This window comes from Sus scrofa, chromosome 13 (assembly GCF_054392235.1).
Source record: "Sus scrofa isolate SSC_HxYL_T2T_F1_AM1 chromosome 13, Sscrofa_HxYL_maternal_Yorkshire_Landrace_v2.0, whole genome shotgun sequence".
NCBI lineage: Eukaryota > Metazoa > Chordata > Mammalia > Artiodactyla > Suidae > Sus > Sus scrofa.
Window position 1 is genome coordinate 217409615 of NC_139395.1, and position 22960 is coordinate 217432574.

Here is a 22960-nt window from a genome sequence, read left to right on the forward strand (position 1 = left end):
GTGTAACACATGCTTACCGCTTGAGTCTAGGGCTCTCTCCCAAATGCCTGGCCCAACGTGAAAAGAAGAGCTGCGATTTGGGGAGGCGTTACTACACGCCAGGCACTGTTAATGCCCTTCACACATCCTGTCTTCTTTAACCCACGCAGCACTAGATAAAGTAGGCATCACTGTCATTCTCACTTTGGTGGCAAGAAAACTAAGGATCGGCAAGATTAAGTGGCTTCCCAGAGCAGAGGTTAGAACTTGTGTGCTGACCGTGAAAAAGGTTTTAAGCCTATAGTCTACGCAGGGCCATAAACTGCCTTGGGAGTATCCCCCAGGTGTCTTAAGTACAGGATGAACCACACCAGAATCACCTATCTTAATTTTTTTTCTATTTTTACTAAGGTCCACCCAGACACTCTTACTAAATTAAAGCTATTTTTTTTTTTTTTTTTGTAGGGTACATCTGTGGCTTATAGACATTCTCAGGCTAGGGGTCAAATTGGAGCTGCAGCTGCTGGCCTACACCACAGCCATGGAAACACCGGATCCGAGCCACATCTGTGACGTACACTGCAGCTTGCGGCAACACCAGATCCTTAACCCATGGAGGGAGGCCAGGGATTGAACCTGCATCGTCACAGACCCTACGTCAGGTTCTTAACCGACTGAGCCACAATGGGAATTTCAAAGCTATTTTCTTTTTTTTTAATATAATGATGTGTATTTTTTCTATTATAGCTAGTTTACAGTGTCCTGTCAATTGTCTACTGTCCAGCAAGGTGACCCAGGTACATATACATGTATACATTCTTTTTTTCCCAGATTATCATGCTCCATCGTAAGTGACTAGATATAGTTCCCAGTGCTATATAGCAGGATCTCATTGCTTATCCACTCCAAAGGCAATAGTTTGCATCTATTAACCCAAAATTCCCAGTCCATCCCACTCCCTCCCCTTCCTCCTTGGCAACCACAAGCCTATTCTCCAAGTCCATGATTTTCCTTTCTGTGGAAAGGTTCATTTGTGCCATATATTATATCCCAGATCATATGGTATTTGTCTCTCTCTTTCTGATTTACTTCACTTAGTATGAGAGTTTCTAGTTCCATCCATGTTGCTGCAAATGGCATTATTTTGTTCTTTTTTATGGCTGAGTAGTATTCCATTGTGTATATATTCCACTTCTTCTTAATTCAGTCATCTGTTGATGGACATTTAGGTTGTCCAAAGCTATTTTTAATTTGATTCTTCTCTTGGTTTCAAGAAAAACAGAGAAGTCACTATCATCACGGAAATGTAGAGGTTAAAGGCTGAGCAACACGGTAGACGATTCTGGACATCTCGTCTACCCTGTTACTAATGTCCCCTTGGGAAAGACTGCTTCAGAATCTCTACAGCAACTTAACAAATTGATTCCATCCTTCTATTTTCTTATGTTCTTCTGGGACATTTTTGACAGGGTTATGTTGGAATAAGAGCCCAGACTCTGGGTTCCGGCAGAACTGGATTAGAATTCTGGCTCTCCACATCACTGGCTAAGACATCTAGGCCAACTATCTTGGTTTCCCTAGTTTTAGTTCCTTTATCTGTAAAGTGAGAATAATAAAGAGGATCTATAGCATAAGGTAATTGCAGGATTTAAATGATAATACCTTTGAAACAAAGTGCATGGCCAAGTACACTCAACAAATGGTGGCTGCTGCCATTTCTGCTTTTATTATTTTATTTGACTTTTTTTTTTTTTTTGGGCGGAACCCACAGCATATGGAAGTTCCCAGGCTAGGGAACTATAGCTATAGCTACCAGCCTACACCACAGCCACAGCAATGCGGGATCCAAGCCTCATCTGCGACCTACACCACAGCTCATGGCAGCACCAGATCCTTAACCCACTGAGCAAGGCCAGGGATCAAACCCTCATCCTCATGGATATAAGTTAGGCTCGTTACCCCTGAGCTACGATGGGAACTCCTGTTTTTATTATTTTAGTCACACATGTAACATAATGGCAGTTTCCTCAATCACTCTCAGCTCACAGCTTTAAAATATAATGAGTTGTGACTTTTGGACCTGGGTTGTCGTTGCTGTGGTTGTTCAGTTGCTTGACTTTGCATAAAAAAATGTCAAGAGGAGCTTAGAGGAACACATCCCGTAATGCAGACATGACGGGTGAGAGCTTCGCAAGACGAAGCAAAATAAAGAAACAAGTCACTTGTAGGAAACAAACCTGTGATTGCCAAAGAGGAGAAGGGCACGGGAGGGCAAATTAGGGGTATGGGAGTAACAGATACAAACTATTATGTCTAAGGTAGTTAAGCAACAAGGATTTATCCTATAGCCAGGGGAATTATAGCCATTATCTTGTCACCACCTATCATGGAGGATACTCTTCAAAAGCACACTGAAAACTACCGCAATATTAGAAAACAACTCTAACATTTTCAATCGTATGGCCACATCCGTGGCATATGGAACTTCCGGTCCAGGGACGGAATCCGAGCCACAGCTATGACCTACACTGCAGCTGCAGCAATGCCAGATCCTTCACCCCACTGCGCCAGGGCTGGGGATCAACCCATGCCTCTGCATCAACCCAAGCCAGTGCAGTTGGGCTCTTAACCAACTGTGCCACAGTTGGAACCCCAACTCTACTTCAAATTTTAAAAAGAAACATTCAGTTTTACCAACAAATCCTTTACCTATAAATGACCGCCGACCTGGGGAATTGGTGCTGGTTTCATGCATGTATGCATATTTGCCATGGAAAGCCTTTCTACTCTTTAGGGCTCGTTTTCTCATGTTAAGAGATCTGTGATAGTTAATTTTGCATGCCCACTTGACTAGATCATAAGATGCCTAGATATTTGGTCAAACATTATTCCAGGTGTGTCTCTGAGAGTGTTTCCAGAAGATACCAGCATTCTAATTGGTAGACTGAGTGGAGCAAAGACAAGGAGAGAGGGAGAGAGAGAAGGAGCGAGGGATATTGGCTCTGTTTCTTCAAAGAACCCTAATACAAAGTTGAACAAGAGTCTCCAAAAATCTTGCAACTCCAAGTCCTGTGATTCTGGGTTTCATAGACTCACGAAATCTGGATTCCCATTAACTCAATACATGCATGTTTAGGAGTTCCCGTCATGGTGCAGCAGAAAGGAATCTGACTAGGAACCATGAGGTTGTGGGTTTGATCCCTGGCTTTGCTCAGTGGATGAAGGACCTGGCGTTGCCATGAGCTGTGGTGTAGGTCACAGACGCGGCTCAGATCCTGCATTGCTGTGGCTGTGGTGTAGGAGGGCAGCTGTAGCTCTGATTCGACTCCTAGTGTGGGAACCTCCATATGCCACAGTGCGTCCCTAAAAAGCCAAAAAAAAAAAAAAATGCATGTTTAGTGACCTCCACACCCAGGCCACCTCCACACATGGGCTTCTTCCTGGGGCTTAAGAATGCAAAAGACAAAATCAGCAACTCACGAAGCTTACAATCTAAGAGAACAGACAGACTTATAAACAACCACCTCTAATAAGATTAAATCGTAATATGCTGGCCATCTGGACTTGCTTGGATAGTATATTCTTCTATTACTTGTTATGCATCTGGCTTCAAGTCCAGCTTAGACATGTCATATTCAGGAAGGCTGATGTGCGGGCTATGCGAGGCTTGTGCCACTCTGAGAACTCAAAAGCCTGACTTCCTAATAAACCAGACCAGTAAAGACTCAGCATGTGCTCTCTGTCTGCATGAGCTGCTGGCTAGTGTAACTCGCTCTGTCCATGGTGATGTCACAGGAAAGAGGCTGCAACTGTGGCAGGAAGGGGGTCTACAGCCTGGGCGAACCCCACATATGAATGCCAGGGATCCTGCTTTCAGGATTCTGTATGAAGAAAAACACTGCCTTCCCTGTGAAACTTCTTTTTGAAAACAGGGATTATTTTTCCAAATGCCTCTCTTTATACTGGCCGTCAGGAAGCGCTAAGTCATCCTGGAAGTTCAGCTACAGCATCCTGGAGAAGCTTGTGGCCAAAATGGCGCCACTCTTCCTTCACGTGATCTTGGCTTTCCATTAACATTTGTAACTGCCTTGGTATTGACTCCGAGTGCCTATTTGATCAGTAGGTTGGTTCATGTGATTAGCAGTAGTTTAGTTCACAAGGTATCTCAAATCCTTCATGGAATTAAATACTGTAACCTTTATATAGATGCCTCAAAGAATACAACAGAAAACAAAATCAAGTCTGGTGGTGAAAGAATTTGAAGGAAGTTGTCAGACAAGCAATGAGGGTGCCCAAAGATGAGGGCTGGCTTCTTAGGGTGGATTTCAAAGATGCCCTGAAAAGTGAGGAAGGAGGAAGGGCATTCTAGCAGGGGGAACAGCATGGACAAAGACACTGAGCAGTGACAATGCAGCCTAGGAGTAGAATGATGGGAATGGGAGGCCAGACAAGGCAGAGGCAAATGGCAGAGGCTGCAAAGGAATTTAAAATCACGTCATGAGAGGGACAAAGGAAGCTTTTCTTTGCTAGTCATCTTGTTCCTCGGATATTTTGAAACACTTGTCTGAATCACTCATTTGGGCTCTTAATCATGCTCGCTCCCGTCACGCACTCCTTACTTCATGTGGCTGAGTCTTATCTGCTTCTCGCAGGCTTTGGTCATTTCCTCTGTGACTAGCAGAGGAGTAACAAGGACTCGGTGAATCCTGCATGGGTTGGGTAGAAGTTACCCGGTGAGGAGGGCCTGAGTAAGACACAAGAAAAATACTTCCAGCCAGGCGTGTTTGGGGGTGCCAAGAACAGGGGGTATAAAATCTCACAAGAGCTTTTATTCTTGGTGACTGGACTAGCCTAAGCGCTCAGTGAATGAATGAATGGATGAATGAATGAACCAGTGAAGAGGTGAGCGGGCAGCTCTTCATCCCTGAGACTTCTGGCTTCGATGGGGGTCTGCGCTCAGGGTGGATATTTAGAAAACAAAAAAGAAGTGTTGGAAAAGCCCCAAGACTTAGCATCCATCGTCTGGAATAAAAACAAAGAAAAAGAACTGTCTTTTCAAAATGATGTAAGCTGCTGAAACCAGAGGTGCTGTTGCATGGTGGTCAGCATTTTGCAACTTGGAAGGCAAGTGCATGAAGGCCACGCCTTCCTCTTTGCTAGCCCTCTCAGCACATAGCCAAGTTCACTGTCAAGGCCTGAAAAGTAACAGTGGCTGCCAGAGGCCACCAGCTACACGGAGGGACAGCATCACGGATGCAGAGGCTCCACGAGATACTGTGAAACTTACATTCTCTAGAACGTGTTGGCCCCACTGTACAACGGGGACCCACTGTTTCCAAACATCAGTCTGTGTTCGCAGCCTTGGTGAAGCAGAATTGGAAACACCCAGAAGTCAGATTCCCGTGTTGTTCCCAAGCTGTTGTGGCCATTGATCAGAATATAACAAAATGCACACAGGCCAAGTGTTGTGCTTGATCCCATCTATCTGAATGGAGCTCCGTGCTGACACCACCAATGGAGCTTCGGGCTTCGTCCTCAGCTCTTGCACTGTATGTTGTGCCTTTGATGGCCCTGGATCTTCCTGCGGATGCCTAGACACGTGGCCTTTACAGAATTCACTGTGCCAACCAATGCCAGCCCCCAGGATACATCTGAAGGGAGACGCTTTCAAACAATATTTTCTATCCTTCCTTTTTGCCAGCTCCCTTTTCTAAATCATGTCTCTATTTAAAACAATAAAAGCTCGATTAAAGTAAAACGTATTTAGTGTTTTCTACCTAGATGAGAACTTCTCAAACCTTACTATCCATGAAAATCATCCAGGAAGGTTGTTAACAGTGTGGATTCCTCAACCCCACACCCAAATTCAGAAAACATGGACACACGCATTTTTAAATCCTAAGTCTCCCAGATAATCCCAACGCAAGTGGTTCTGATCCCACTCGCAGCAACATTTCCCAGTCAGCCTCCACGTTAAGCTGAGCCAACAAAGAGCCATTTACCTGGGTCACAGGTCTGGGGCTCCTCTTATGAAGACTGATTTCACTGAATGATCCATTGATCTACAGCCATGAACATAAGAGCCCAATCCCGTGAGATGTAGACCTAGATATAGAGATATTCATGTAGCTAGATAGAAAGAAAGATAGACAGGTAGATAGAAAAATGGAAGAAAGAGAGAGGTGGATAGATAGATGGAGAGACAGAAGTAGAGAGAGATAGAAGACAGATGAGAAAAAGAGAGAGATGATGGAGAGAGGCAGAGAGGTAGATCGATAGTACAGGTGTGATATATTTTCTAATTGCTATGCTTTGAAGGATGAGGCACAACCACCAACTTGCCAGGCCAACAGGTATAAGCCAGAGCTTCCCAGAATGCCTGGTGGCCCCACCGATGGAGTGTTTTCCCGCGCCTTCCCTGTTACTCTCCTACAACAAACCAAGGAACACATTTTTCTCCAGAATGAACAGCTGGTCCCTCCTTCCCATGAATTTTCTTCTTATCCTGGGAATATTGAAGCAGGTAGTGATGGAGGTACCCCCTTCACACAGCTGGCTGACACTCTGGAGCCAAATTAACACCTACTTTTTGCAACTGTGCAGGATTTTAAAGTTTGCATTCAAATATATACATGCATATATACAGAAACATAAAAGGTTCCCTCCTGGTTCTTAACACTAGCCCATGCGCCTTATCCATTTACTGTGAAAACTGATTCCATCTTGTTCTTTGATTTAGATTTGCGTGGGCTTTCTCAAAAGCGTTCTGATACAAAGACACAGTGTAAATGTATTCCATGAAGGTATACATTTATTCCATAGGGATATTTTCTGTGTTTCACTAAAGCTCTGGTGTGAATTACAGGCAGTGAGTCTAAAAACCAGGGACTTTGAGGAGTTCCCGTCGTGGTGCGGAGGAAACGAATCCGACTAGGAGTCATGAGGTGGCGGATTCGATCCCTGACCTCGCTCAGTGGGTTCAGGATCCGGTGTTGCCATGAGCTGTGGTATAGGTCACAGACGCGGTTCAGATCTGGCATGGCTGTAGCTGTGGCATAGGCCAGTGGCTCCAGCTCCGATTAGATCCTTAGCCTGGGAACCACCATATGCCGCGGATGCAGCCCTAAAAGGACAAAAGACAAAAAAATTAAAAAATAAATAAAAACCAGGGACTTTGAGAAGTGAGGAACTGAAGTACAAGACCCAGTCTGAGGGCAGACAATGGTCCGAGGTCCTGTTCTTGCTCCCCTCTGCCTGCACGTCAACTTGGTGGTCAAGGTGCATCGTGACTCTTTTTAGGTCTGGGACATGAATGTCAGTATGGAGCTGACTGATGGTGCAAATGCTTAGCAACAATCAATGGATTCCTTTGCAGCTACCTTTTTGATGTGCACTGACAAGTGCCAACCAATGTGCCAACCAAGTGCCAACCAGTGTGCTCACCTTTTTGATTTGCACTGACAAGTGCCAACCAATGCATCTACCAATGTGGGAACTGTATGAACCAGTCAGAACCAGGTGTGGAGAAATCTACCTATGCATGCAGAGCTCTCTAGGCCCCAAGCGTGGTGGAGTCAGGCGCCTGGATCCTAGAGGATACAGAGGTGGCCGTGGACAGATCTGCACCCATGTCCTGCAGGCTCCACACTGGGGACTCTTCTGGATTATACAATACTGCTGCTGCTGCTGCTGCGTGTGTGTGTGTGTGTGTGTGTGTGTGTGTGTGTGTGTGTGTGTGTGTGTGAGAGAGAGAGAGAGAGAGAGAGAGAGAGAGCGCACATACATGAGGCTTGACCAATAACCGAAAGACTCACAACTTGCAAAATCAGCCACAATCAGCTCTCTTACAAACCCTATTAACCGACTAACTGCCCCTGCATTGGCATGAAGCAACCAAAGGAGGGAACAGCAGAAAGAGGACTTTCTTCAGGAGATGAAACCGGCCTTTACACAAAGACTCAAGGTGAGCCAATCTGTGTAACCACCCTTCCAGCCACCCTCCTATTTTATTAATACGTGGATCAGAAATGGTGGAGGCTCAGACTTGATTAAATTGGTGCCTGCCCATGAGGTTTCGGGTTCGATCCCTGGCCTTGCTCAGTGGGATGAGAATCTGGCGTTGCTGTGAGTCGTGGTGTAGGTGGCAGACGCAGTTCAGATCCCGCATTGCTGTGGCTCTGGTGTAGGCTGGCAGTTACAGCGCCGATTGGACCCCTAGCCTGGGAACCTCCATATGCCACAGGAGCAGCCCTAGAAAAGGCAAAAAGACAAATAAATAAGTAAATAAATTGTTGCCTGGCCTCTTCCCCGTGTAAATCTCTCTCCTGTTTTCTAAATATTTTATTTAACACAGGAAGCCGCAAGCCTGGCCCTAGAGGAAAGGATATTGATGACACCAAAGCACACGGACGGTGTGACAGAAACAGGACCTCATCAGTCAAAAGGACGTGATGGCACCAGGCTTCACCTCCTGGGTCTGTGATTTCATGAGGAACCAGAATAAGCATCTTCAAGGCAGGCCTTTGCTCAGATTGATTCTCTCATCTTAGAGAACTAAAAACTGTGCTTTGCCTAAAGTGAAGAAATTATATTCCTTTTTTTCCTCTTTATAGGGCCACACTGTGGCATATGGAAGTTCCCAGGCTAGGGGTCCCACTGGAGCTGCAGCTGCCAACCTACGCCACAGCCACAGCAATGCCAGATCCAAGCCACAGTAATGCGGGATCTGAGCCGCATCTGCAACCTACACTGCATCTTGCCACAACACCGGATCCTTAACCCACTGAGCGAGGCCAGGGCTTGAACACACATCCTCATGGATACGAGTCAGGTTCTTAACCTGCTGAGCCACAATGGGAACTCCCAGAAATTACATTCTTAAGGAGGAAGGCAAAGGATGCGATGGGCTTGGGTGGACATCCTGGGCTGTTACCTCATCCTGTTAGTCTCCAGCCCGTGTCCATGGCAACAGCATCTCTGCCCCCTCCCCCTCCCCAGGCATCCATCTGTTCTCAAGCCATTTTCAGGTACCCTGCATCCGGGATCGGCTCCTCAGACATCTGCACATCCATATTTTTTCCTGTTCACCAGGAGAGATGCCTGTTCTAAGTCACAGGCACAGGTGATGGGTCTCAGAATGTCTTCATTGCCAAGATCAAACCAAATACATGCCTTCTGTATAAATGCCAACGGCCTTGCAAGAATCATCAAAACCAGCCAGACTCCACTGTCTCCTATAAAAGTCCCACCACGTGATTCAAGATCAGGGCTGGGGATCCCTTCAGACTTAACTGCATAGAATCCACTTCATGCAGCTGAGCCACCCGGAAAAGAAATGCAGTCCACGAGCCCAAGTCAGATGTTCTGCCAAGTACCCTGCGTTCTGCACTCTCCTGTTTGGAAGGTGATGGAAATGGAGTCCCTGCAGGTGAGCTCACGCAGAATGAGGGGTGGGGGTGGGGAGCAGGTCACGGGGAGCGGGGGTAGAGGGGGATTGGAGCTTCCTTTGCCATCACGGAGAGAAGTGGGATGACCCCCAGAGCCAGAGGGATTCAGGTCTGCACCAAATCCACTCCCTCCCACGCCTTCTGTTACTCCCACAGCAAGGAGCAGCCCAGGGGTGCTGCCCAGAGGCTAGGCACGCCTCATCCACCTTTCCCTCGGTTCATACCCTCCGAGCACCCACTCCACACCAGGCATTGAACTTGGCCATGGACTTGGGGCCCTTGTGGGGCTTCCACTCTACTGAGAGAGGAAGATAATTAACATAATATTATATAATAACTTGCACATCAATGTCCACTATAGTGACAGAAGGCAATAAATATAAATGCAATAAAGGAAGATGGGGGGGGTTGAGAGCCACTGGGTGGGGTGGGGAGGGGCTGCTCTAGACGGGGGCGGTCAGGAAAGGTCCCTGAAGAGCCCGGGTGAAGGACGGGGGCTGCGAGGGCAGAACCAGAGGGGAACCAGGTGCTTCAGGGAGTGATGGGAGGGAGCCTGGGGAGTTGGGGGGCTGCCATGAGGGGCTGAGCATCACCCCAACCCCCAAGAAAGAGCGGGAAGGTGTCCTGGGCTGCGTTCTATCCAGGCCTCTAATGAATTCGATGCTGACCTCCCTGAGCTTCTTCTTCCTCATCAGGGAACCTGGGACAAGGATACCATACATTTCCCAAGACTTTGTGACACCAAGACTGTGACCCAAATCACTTACCAAACTCCTAAGGGAGAGTCAGGAGCAGTGACCCACCAAGCAGTGACAGTTGTCACTGCTGCTCTTGCTGTTGTGATATTTGGGCTTGGGGTTTTTTTTAGGTGGTGCATCTCCTCTGTGGAGTTTTAAGTCGGCCTTCCTATTGCCTTTCGTTTGCTAAATAAACACATTCCTGGCGTTTTCCTCCCCTTCAGGCGGGGTTTAGACTGGCTTCTGGAACAGAGTCCACCTCACTGGACAGTTAGGCTGGGACTGCAGATGAGCTCCGACGACAGAGGACCCCCAACTTTGTATTTTGCCAGATAAGAAAAAAATCGAAACCTAACTTCTAGCATAAATAGCACTGCATAAAAGGAAGGATATTTAACAGCAAAGAATCTCAGAGACAAGGCAGCTCCTTCTGAGAAAGGTCGCTTTTTATGGATTCCCCCTCCCCCGCCTCTCTCTATCTCTCAGTCTGTTTCTCTCCCTGTCTCTGTCTCTCTCTCTCCCTCTCTGTCTTTCTGTCTCTCTCTCTGTCTCTCTCTCCTTCTCTTTGTCTGTTTCTCTCACTCTGTCTCTTTCTCTCTTTCTCTCTTTCTCTCTTCCACTCTCCATCTCTCTGCCTCTCTGTCTCTCCCTCTTTGTCTCTCTCTCTCTCTCTCTATCTCACACACACACACACACACACACACACACACACACACACACACACACAGATCGGGAACCTTTCGCCACAGGTGGGCCGACCTCTGCTGACGCCCGTTGGCATCCACTGCCCCAGGCAGCAGCAGGTGACCCGTGTCACCACGGGCAAGGACAGAAAGCTGCGTGGCGCTCCAGCACGCTGGCGGACTTGCTCTGACCTGCTGGGACGATGACCCGGCGCTCGCTGGTGGTCATGTTTGGGGGCGGCACGTGCTTCTCCTCCATGTAGCTGCCGTAACTCATGCCCACGGCGTCCGGGCTGCCCACCATCTTCCCGCCCTTGGCCATGCTGCACTCCTCGGGGGAGCTCCTGGACGGGAAGAAGACACACTGTCCGTTACTGCGGCCGCTCCTCGCCAGCCTCCCCGCCTGCTTCTGACGCACAGAGAGGGGGTCAGGGAGTGGAGACGTGTGAGAAGACAAGTCCAGGGTCCGCTATGACCTGACTGTGCCTCCCCTCCCCCAAAAATCCATGCGGTGAAGCCCTAATCCCCATCTAACCGCATGTGAAGGTTAGAAGTTTGGGGGGAAGATTAAGTTTAGACACGGTCACGAGGGTGGGGCCCCCATCATGGTATTAGTGTCCTTATAAGAAGAGGAAGCGACAAGAGATGTCCCCCCTCCCCTCCCCCTTCCTTCCCTCCCCCCTCCCCCTTCCTCCTCCTCCTCCCCCCTTCCTTTCCTCCCCTCTCCCCTCCTCCCCCCCACCCCTCCCCTTCACCCTCCTCCATCCCCTCCCCCCTCCCCCCCACTGTCTCCTCCCACCTCCCTTTCTCTCCCCCTCCTCTCCTCCCTCTTCTTCCCCCTCCCCCCACTGAGTTCACAGTGAGAAGGCGGCCATCCTCCACCCTAGGAGAAGGCTCTCCCCAGACACCATCCCCACCGGCACCCCGATCTTGGACTTGCAGTCTCCAAATAAATAAATCCCTGCTGCTGAAGCCCAGCCCCCCACCCCTCCCCTGCCTGGCCTCCCGCCCAGTCTATGGGACAAGAGCAGCCGCAGCAGCGCAGACTAAGCCAGTGCCCATGCTGGGCAGAGGCAGAGGGCAGGCACGGGGGCAGTGAAGCGGCCTCCCAGCTTCTCTTGCTCCAGCCAGCTCCCTCTGAAACGGTCACGTCAAGAGCCCCTCTGTGACCACTGACTGGAACCACTCGCAGGGAACAGGGAACTGGCGTTCGTTCTCCCGGCGTGACTGGCACATGGATGCTGGCAGGCGACCCCGGGGGCACTTGCAAGGTTGATCCTAGAGTGACAGCCCTCTTCAAAACCTCAGAACGGAATCCTTGTGTTGAATTTCAAATCCCTGCAGCGACGCCTTAGGTCCAGTTTGAAGTCTCCCGGTGTTCCTGGCCAAGGCACTGGCAGGACGGGCAGAGAAGGGAGCAGAACTGGGGACCCTAGCAGTCCCGTGGGACTGGGATCGGGGTGTGAAACCAGCTGCGTGGCTGCAGGACGGAGGCAGCTGCCAGGCCTCGGGGGACAGCTCACGGGCTGCTGTTAGTTAAGACAGCCACAAGGCCACTTGGATAAGGACGAACCTGCCTTTCTGGAAAAAGAGAAAAGGGATTGTATATGTTTTTTAAAAAAGAGGAAAATATATTTTAAGAAAAAGGAAATATATGTATTTTCCCTGGAGTACTGGTCACAGTGAAATCACATGTAATATGTAAGAAAAAAGGGAATATATTTTAAGAAAAAAGAGGGATATATGTATTTTAAGAAAAAAAATGGAATGTACATATTTTCCAGAGAGTAATGGACACCGTGAAATCATATGTAAATAGGGGAACTCCACTCCAAACAGAAAATCCAGCTTTTTTTACTAGGAAACAGAAAATTGGGTCAATGCCTCCTTAGGAGGTTAGGACACAGATCACAAACCCAGGATCCCCGTAGCTGAGGGATCTGGGAAACTGGGCTATGTCTTCCGAGGTGGGTTTCTGGAAACTTCTTCTCCAGTACTGCCCAACACAGGATTTTTCATACTCTTGGGAATCGCCACATCGCCACTGGATTTTCAATTCCCACCCCGATGTCTAAAGCCTTGACGGTGGTGGATTCCACTGCCATGAGCCTTATCTCCTCCACACCCTGCTGGCTGCAACTCTGCAGCCAACTCACAGAGTCCTGCAACTAGAGGTCCAGCCTGGACGTGGCCTTGGGGTCTGAGAAGGTCTGAGGCAGGAGGGCATGCGCTGAGTGCGGCAGGAGATGGGCTGGAGGAGGCCACTCCAGACCCAGAGGCCGTGGCAGGGGTGTGGACAGAAAGGCAGAGCAAGGTCCCCGGAAAGTCCACTCAGTGTTTGGAAACTCGGAAGATACTGACTTGCTCCCAGCATCACCTGCACATGTCAGGTCCTGATGGGAGCAGAGGGCTGACCATGAGGAGGGGCAGTGGGTCTGTGGATACAGGCTAGAGTTGGGGTCACCGGGGACTGAGGCCCTAGCCCGGGCGTGGAAACACATACCCCTGCCAATGCCATGCTCACAGCTGTGCTAACATGAAGAAAGTTTTAAAATAAGCATGGTCAGCGTTCCCATGGCGTGGCGCCTCCACGTTTCCAGCGCTGCCTACACAGCCATTATTTCCTCCTGATGCTATTTTTCCTGGCTCCCAACAGTTATCTCTAAAGGAGCCATCCTAATATCAAAACACTGTGTCTTCACTGGAGACGTAGTTTCCTATCCCGCTGGAAAATTCCATCGGTTGAGGGGAGAGGCTGTGTTTGGGTCTATTTGTCTCAAGGAGAGAAGTTACCAGGGAAGCGGGTTAAAGCCGTTTGGTTCTTTAGGAAAAGGACTTCGGGTGCTACTCAGGTGATGCGTTGGAACAGAGGGAACAACTGGACCATCTAAGACGCGTCCTGTTCAGATTCACGCATTCGCACCTCCATGTAGACCGTTTTCTTATTGAGCGCCTGCTGTATACCAGGCACCACAAATTCTTTCCTCTCCAGCAAGGCCGTTAACCATCGAAAAAGTTTAGGGTCAAGGTGAGGCAGAGCCTTATAAAAATCGGGGTCCCTGGGGATTATGGCCCCTTCAGACTAATTCTTTCATTTTCGTAGAATTCTACTGTTTAACGTCCATCTCTGAGGACTACAGCTCTAGGAGCAAATCACCACCGTTTTCCCATGGCATGAAAATGAATCCCCCATCAAACACAGAACGCAATGAGTTCTTCAACTGCATTTTACCAGAGCCATCCCAAAGATGCGTCAGTATTTAAAACAGGGGCAATTTTTTCAATAAGGTTCCTTTGTTTACATTCTATAACTACAAGACATAATTCATCTCATTAAGCTTTTCCAGCCCAGCTTTTGCTGCAAAAACAAAAAAACCAAAAAACCAGCAACATGAAACCAACAGACCCTATTTTCAAAAACCGTATCTTCAAGACAGTTTTCAAAGAGTCTTTTTCCCAGTATATCTTGTTTTATCTTCAGTTGAAGAAAAAAGGGAATAATTTTATGATCTTTTCAAATAGTTTTGGTAATAAATCTAAGGGAACTCTATGCCCAAAGAGGGGAGAGGGTCTCCCCATAAGATCAGTGACATGGCAGCACTCAAGGCAGGTATTCAACAAATATTGGTTAAAGGACTCCCATTGCTCCATTCTCACTGTTTGGTCATAGCCCCTTGTTCATTTTCTTGAAAATTTTAATAGAAAAAAGTGGTATATATGATCTATGTATTGCCATATTCTGAGAGCTTACCAGGTATCAATCCTCACGACAGCCTGGTGTGGCAGGCATTGGCCTCAGCTCCATTTCTCAGAGGGGTAAACCAAGGACATGGGAGAAAAGGGAATAGCCCCAGATCTCAGAGTCAGGAGGAGGTAGGACTGAGGCTTGAAGCTGGGCAGCTTCTACTCATTGCCCATGCTTTGAGCCCCTGCCCAGACGCCACCAAGATGGCTAGGATGACTGCCCTTTAAAAGGTAACATCCTTTAAAAAGGTAAAGCCTTCCTTTCTATCCAGAGAAAGCCATACTTTGAAAAGACACATGCACCACAATGCTCACTGCAGCACTTTTCACAATAGCCAAAACATGGAAACAACCTAAATGTCCACCGACAGAGGAGTGGCTAGAGAAGATGTGGTACATACACACAATGGAATATTACTCAGCCATAAAAAAGAAGGAAACGATGCCTTCTGCAGCAATATGGATGGACCTAGAGATTATCATACTAAGTGAAGTCTGTCAGACAGTAAAAGACAAACATCATGTATCACTAATATGTGGAATCTTAAAAAAGGATACAAAGGAACTTATTTGCAGAAGAGAAACAGATTCACAGACTTTGCAAACAAACTTAGGGTTACCCAAGGGGTCAGGGTGGGGGAGGGATGGGTTTGGGGTTGGCATGTGCACCTGGAGGTATATGGAATGATGGGCCAACAGGGACCTGCTGTGCAGCACAGAGAGCTCTACCCAGGGTTCTGTGATGGTCTGTGTGGGAGGGAATGGATGTGTGGACATGTATGGCGAAGTCACTTCGTGGTACAGCAGAAATGATCACAGCCTTGTAAATCAACCACACACCAGTAAAACTTTAACATATGCAAAAAAAAGGCATCAAGGACACCCTGCCCACGTGGTACCCTGACTTAAAGTGTGCACTGCAACACATGCACGATTCCTATTCTAGGCCACCATCCTTGTCCCTGGACTGCTGGTTCCCCAGCACAGCGAGCGTGTAGCCCAACCAGACCGTATCTGAAGGGATGTAAGTGAGAAAGACAGGGAATTCCTCGGGGGGAGTTCTTTGGGGGCATCCACTTAGACACAGCTTTTCAGAGAAAAAGCAAACTTGGTATGATCCAGAGAATTGAGAAGTGTATTTTGCAAAGTCTCCCAATATATGCATTTTTCAGCTCTTTGTCCGGCTGTGAAAAGACAAGATCCACACTCAATCTCTGCCCCTTGCTTACTGCACAGCAGCTACGCCTTCACTCTGCCTCGCGAGACGTCACAGGGAGAAACTGCCCACAAACAGCGTGGTCATCCACCTGCACCAAGCCACTTTCTCTAGCACAGTGAGGATCTGAACATTCACTGCATTCCTTTTGAAATGACTTAGCCAAGAGCATTCCTTTACACATGATAGTTTCAGTATTCGCCTGAGTGTTGTTCACCGGTTCCCGTGCAAGTTCAAAGGCAATGTATTAGATGCTTGTTAAATGGGCTAATCAGTTGGTGAATATGGAATTTCTCTGTACTATTATTTGGGGCAAAAATTGTGTTATTGCAAATAAGCACGGTTCAAGATATTTCGCTCCAAGCCTCTATCTTTCAAGGGTGCAGAAAAGGTATTATGCAAGTCAGACCACCTGAGATGTCATATCATACCTGTCCAGATGGCTATTATAAAAACGACACCCAAAAGGTAACGAGTGTTGGTGACGAGGTAGAGAAAGCTGAACCTTTGTGGACCACTGGTGGGAAAGCAAAATGGCAAGGCTGCACTGGAAAACAATATAGCGGTTCCCTGAGAAATTTTTAAAGTAACCACCATATGATCCAGCAGCCCCACTTATGCATATTTATTCAAAAGAACTAAAGCCAGGATCTCAGAGAGACATGAGTACTTCATGTTCACTGCAGCACCATTCCCAAGAGTCAACAGATGTTGGAAACAACCTAAATATCCTTGGATGAGTGCACAGAAAAAGAAAATGTGACACATACCTACCATAGAATATACTACACTCCTTGAGGACATTATATTAAGTGGGAAAAAAAGTGGTCATAAAAAGACAAACACTGCATAATTCCCCTTGACACGATGTATCTAAAAAAGTAAAATTCAGAGACTTAAAGACTGAAATGCTGGCTTCCAGGAGCTGGGTGAGGGAGAAGTTACTCTTTATTATTATTATTATGAACCGACAAGCATAAAGTTTAGTCAAATAGAATGAAAAGGCTGTAGAGACCTGCCGTCCCACTTTGTGCCTTTCATCAACAACGATCCACGCTCGAAAATGTGTTTAAAGGGTAGATCTCGTGTGAAGTGTTCTTACCGCAATAAATAAAAAATTCTGGCGTCTTGACCATATCCTCGAGTTCACTTTTTCAGGTCTGGGTTCTATTTATACCCTCCAAAACACTGGGCTTGACAATCCCGTACAATATGTGCACCAGTGAGAGGGAACAGGAGGCAGGAAGACAGCTGGTTTCCTCTGCTCACAGCAGGAGAAATTCCACATCGGGCTGGGGTCACCCCGAGCGGGGAAGGCTGGCTCAGACTAAAGAATTTCATGAAGGCGCTGGACAACAGCTGGGGTGTCAAAAAGCAGGGTATGTCACCCCCTACGTCCTTTGAAACATCCTTGGGGGCCACACAACTTTGGGGGTTTAAACTCTGCAGCGTTCTCACAGGTTTCTGTGCCACTTGGGCACAACTGTGGTCATTCTAGGGAATGCAAAATAATGCAGAAAGATGCCCTCAGCCTTCATGATGAACAAAATGGGGCTGTTGATGTCTTTCCTCTGGTAACTGGAGACATATGCCCACCTCAGCTGGCCTGTTGAGCCTCCAAAACTAATCACTCTTTTTTTGTCGTTTTTGTCTTTGTTTTTACAGCCGCACCTACAGCATACGGAAGTTCCCTGGCTAGGGGTCAAATTGGAGCTGCAGCTACTGGCCTACACCACAGCCACAGCAACACTGGATCTGAGCCACATCTGTGACCTATGCAGCAGCTTGCAACAATGCTGGATCCTTAACCCAGTGAGCGAGGCCAGGGATCGAACCCGCATCCTCACGGATGCTATGCCAGGTTCTTAATCCACTGAGCCACAATAGGAACTCCATCAATTAACCAATCATTCCTAAGTAGCGTTTGGAGAATTAAGATGAGTGGAGGACATGAGCGCTGACTTCTTAAAACATACTATTATTATGAATTAATGGTGAAAGAACATGGCAAAGAATAGCAAATAAAATGGAAACTTCACTAAATTTAAATTAAGATGAGAAGTCAGACATACTACCAAACCTGACTGGGTTCTCATAGGGTTACAGAATCAGAGGGCTGGAAGAAACTCCCCTCCCAGGCCCCCAGGCAGAGTTCTCCAGAAGCCACTGGATAAACAAGGGTTAAGCTTACGTTACCAGCTTTCTAAGGAGGAGAGTCCATAATTTTCCACTGCAACTCCAGAGTTATATTTATGTGTACCTGTGGTGGCTCTGAATATGATTTATTCCCCTCCCCTTCCTCAAACTATGTGACATTCGAGGTGGACTACAAAAAATGCACACAAGACAAAAATGATACCATAAGTGATCATAGGAATGGAAGGGCACCTTATATAAGAGCAGAAAAGTCATTAATCAAGAGAGAAAGTCAGCACATTGAGTAAGCTTACTATTTATAGTAACTAGAGGGAGATCATCAATTTATCTCTGAATGTTCTAGTCGCCAAGGCAAAGGGGGAAGTAAATCCTGTGACAATTCAAGGTGTCCAAAAGATACAAATGAACCAATTATTCAGCGGCAGCAATGCTTCTCCTGGCTGAGCCTTGAGAGAAGCTTCTTTCCTGGCTTCTCTTGAAGAGAACTCCGTGATGCACAGACATTCCTCTTCCCCCACAACCCATGACAGATCCGAGAACATGTCACACGGCCCTGGGAGGGGCCCGTGGTAATGCAAGGTGTCCTCAGTCACTGCTCCCTACTTATCATTTCCTGACACTGCTTTTGGAGAGAACTGGCCAACCAGAAAAATGCGTGCCCAAAATATAACACAATCAATGAACGATTAACCAACGAAAAGCTCTTGAGAGGTGGGATGCGCTATATTCCAGTTTCCACCACCTTCTAATTTATATGCTTTAAATTCAAATTTGCCTCTGGGAACACCCAATGCGTGGTGGGAAACCACCTGTTTGCAGTCCTCTGTTAATGCATCTTCTACCCTGTATTTGCAGTGTACCCAGGCTGGGGATGGCTCCACGCTCGTTTCATGTATTTAGGTTACAGTACCCACCTGGGGGAAACATCCAACACGGCGCCTAACACAGGACAAGGGCTATGTGTTAGCTGTTAGTATTCATCTCATCCATGCAACTCCACGAGGTCAGACATGAATAAGTAACCTCCACGTTACAGGTGATGGGCAGAGAAGCTGGACGCAGGTTATGCCCAAGGCTAAGCAACCAGCAGTGAAGGAGCTGCAACGCGAACCTAGATAGCTGTGGGCCTCAGTGCAAATCCTCAACCACCAAGCCACAGGACCCCACCCGGTGACTCCAACAAGTGGTCTCTTTCACAGACATAAAGCACAGCGGAATGGAGCCTCAGAGCACTCAGCTTCATCACTATTGGGTATTTTCAGGAGAATTACCTGGGAGTAGTCCTGATAGTTCACGGAGAGGGTGGCAGATGTGAAATAAATAAATAGGGGCAACCCCCTGCCAACAAAGGCAGAGTCTCTTGGGAGATGCTAAGGATGGCAATGTTTATTTGGACATACATAGGATGTGTGTGTGTGTCTTTTTGTTTTCGTTTTTATTTTTTTAAGGCTGCACCCACAGCACATGGAAGTTCCCAGGCTAGGGGTTGAGTCAGAGCTCTAGCTCCCGGCCTACATCGCAGCCACAGCAACCTGGGATCCAAGCCACATCTGCGACCTACACCACAGCTCACGGCAACACCAGATCCCCGACCCACTAAGTGAGGCCAGGGATCGAGCCCACATCCTCCTGAACACTAATTGGATCTGATGCTGCTGCACCACAAGGGGAACTCTCATAGATAGGAATTTTGACAAGTCTGTTTTTGTTTTTGTTTTTTTAATGTTGGCCACCTCAATTTCCAGTTGAATGTCCTATTTTCCTCCCCCAAATTTCCTTGAGGCCCTCAGCATGGTGTAGCCCCTACAGAGATGATGGGCGAACATTCATGAGAGTGAGGAAATCTGTTCAAAATGAGAAGTTTCTGTTTTCAGAGGGCGGAGGGGGAACGGCGTGACTCAGACTGTGGGCCTAGTAAGAGAAAACGGAGCTTAGACTATCAGGACAGTTGTCTGTCTAATGTTTTAAAGATTAAGCCCAGCCCGAGACAAAAGCTTCTTTCAGCTCTTTTCCCTACCTCATTCCCCCTCCTTGTTTTGAAAAGAAGTAATGTGCCTGTAAAATGTACTGCGACATTTAAATTAGGGCTTTGGGTTTTGAAAAACAAAATAAACTTGGCATCTGACACTGGTTTGCTCCCATCAGAGCCTACTCACAGCAGTGCAGGTGCCATCACAGAAAAAGCCCGCGGTGAAGCGGCCCAGATGTGGCCATGAGCTTGACAAGGAGGTGCTGTCCCCGGGGCTCAGGGTAAACGGACCTCACTTACCCAGGAATGCGGCTGAACGCAGCCCCCCGGGGGACAGCCACACTGCATCTGTGATTCCCCTGCTCTTGACACATGAGCAAGGCCTTAGAGCAAGGCCAAGGCAAGTCACAATGGCAGGTGGGCCACCGCCATAACTTCTTCTAGCGGGAGGAAGCCAACCCGCACAGCCTCTCACAAAGGTACCAGTTCTTCAAGCCCCAGCCTCCTTCCCGTTCCGGAAGTCCTCTCGCACCAGGAGAGTACTGTCCCCCGCCCTGCTCTGCATCGGATGCTCATGGCCTACTCCTGCTTCACTTCCAGAGCCCCCTCCTGCTCCCAGAGTGACCACTGTCCCCCAAGGCCCTCCTCGGCCCACAGCACCTTCCAGCAAACACACATGCCCTACCTTCTCCTCCGCATCTGGCCCCACACAATGCGTTCATTTCATTTTATTTTACTTTATTTTTGTCTTTTGGGGGTCGCTCCCATGGCCTATGGAAGCTCCCAGGCTTGGGGTCCAATCGGAGCTGAAGCTGAGGCCTACACCACAGCCACAGCAACAATGGACCCAAGCTGTGTCTGCAACCTACACCACAGCTCACGGCAATGCTGGATCCTTAACCCCCTGAGGGAGGCCAGGGATCGAACCTGCGTCCTCATGGATACAAGTCAGATTCGTTTCTGATGAGCCACGACAGGAACTCCCAATTCATTCATTTAAAAATTCACTTCATTTTTATTGAAGTATAATTGATTTACAGTGTTGTGTTAGTTTCAGGTGTACAGCAAAGTGATTCAGATACATACATATATATATGTATGTATGTGTATTATGGTATTATGTGCATATGTATTACATATAGTATATATACACACATACTATATATAATACATATACACATATATACAATATATATATTAAATATGCATATATTCTCGTTCAGATTCTTTTCCCTTATAGGTTATTACAAAATACTGAGTATAGGAGTTCCCAACATGGCACAGTGGAAACGAATCAGACTAGGAACCATGAGGTTGTGGGTTTGATCCCTGGCCTCGCTCAGTGGGTTAGGGATCTGGTGTTGCCATGAGCGGCAGTGTAGGTCTCAGATGTGGCTTGGATCCGGCACTGCTGTGGCTGTGGTGTAGGCTGGCAGCTGTAGCTCTGATTAGACCTCTAACCTGAGAACCTCCATATGCCACAGGTGCGGCCCTAAAAAGACAAAAGACAAAAACGAATATTGAGTATAGTTCCCCGTGCTACGCAGTAGGACCTTGCTGATTATCTGTCTTATACACAGTGGTGTGTATCTGTTAATCCTGAACTCCTAATTTGTCCCTCACCATCCTTTTCCCTTTCATAACCATAAATTTGTTTTCCATGCCTATGGGTCTATTTCCGCTTTTTTTTTCTTGTCTTTTTGTCATTTCTGGGGCCGTTCCGGCAGTATATGGAGGTTCCCAGGCTAGGGGTCAAATCGGAGCTGTAGCCACCGGCCTACACCACAGCCGCAGCAATGCAGGATCCAAGCTGTGTCTGCGACCTACACCACAGCTCACGGCAACGCCAGATCTTTAACCCACTGAGCAAGGCCAGGGATTGAACCCACAAACTTGTGGTTCCTCGTTGGATTCGTTAACCACTGAGCCACGATGGGAACTCCTCTATTTCTGTTTTTCGTAAAAAAGTTCATTTGCATCTTTTTTTTTTAGATGCCACGTGTAAGTGATCGCAAAGGATATTTCTCTTCCTGACTTACTTGACTTAGCGTGATAATCCCTAGGCCCATCTACGTTGCTGCAAATGGCATTATTTCATTGTCTTTAATGGGTAACATTCCATAATCTTATGGATGGATATTTTCTTTTTAAAATACTTTTAGTGAAGTAGAGTTGACTTACAGTGTTGTTTTATTTTCGGGTGTCCAGCAAAGTGAAGCAGTTACTCACACACATCTGTCCGTTCTTTCTTCCCATACGGATTATCCCAGATTATTACAGCATATCGAGTAGATGTCTCTGTGCTACACAGTAGGGCCTGGTTAGTCATCTAGTTTCTAGACAGTGGTGTGTGTGTGCGAATCCCATCCTCCCGATCTTTAGCAGTTTAGCCCTTTGACAAATATTTGCGGAGCAGGTCTCGAAGCAGGGCTCCGTCCCAGGTGCTAGGCTGTTCTCGGGGTGCCCGCATTTCAGGGGGCTGAAGTCCCCTCCCCAGCTCCATATCCCCTGCCCTCGAAGCCCGTGTCCCACATCAGCCCACACCCTCATGCAGGTGAGCAAACCAATGTTTACTGCAGTCTTCAGCTCATTCTATTAAAAATGCCTCTGTTGGAGTTCTCGTCGTGGCGCGGTGGTTAACGAATCTGACGAGGAACCATGAGGTTGCGGGTTCGGTCCCTGCCCTTGCTCAGTGGGTTAAGGATCCGGCATTGCCGTGAGCTGTGGTGTAGGCTGCAGACGCGGCTCGGATCCCGAGTTGCTGTGGCTCTGGCGTAGGCCGGTGGCTACAGCTCTGATTAGACCCCTAGCCTGGGAACCTCCATATGCCGCGGGAGCGGCTCAAGAAATGGCAAAAAGACAAAAAATAAATTAAAAAAATAAAAAATAAAAACAAAAATAAAAATGCCTCTGTCTTCCCGCATGTCCTTTTTAGCACATTAGGTGATTTCAATGTTAAGAACTGCACGGTGCAGCTACTTGGGAGAACTACGAAGGCTTTCTTTGGCAGCTCTACCGCAAGAATCTAA

General features: G+C 47.6%; 1 protein-coding gene across 11 annotated transcripts in view; it reads right to left on the reverse strand.

Moving 5' to 3' along the window:
• Nucleotides 1-22960, reverse strand: part of ERG (ETS transcription factor ERG) — a 304031-nt gene that overhangs the window by 38985 nt on the left and 242086 nt on the right. For all 11 annotated transcript variants that reach the window (XM_021068469.2, XM_021068468.2, XM_084986891.1 and 8 more), the window contains 1 exon segment: nt 11038-11189. In XM_021068469.2, coding sequence (XP_020924128.1) covers nt 11038-11189 — 152 coding nt within the window.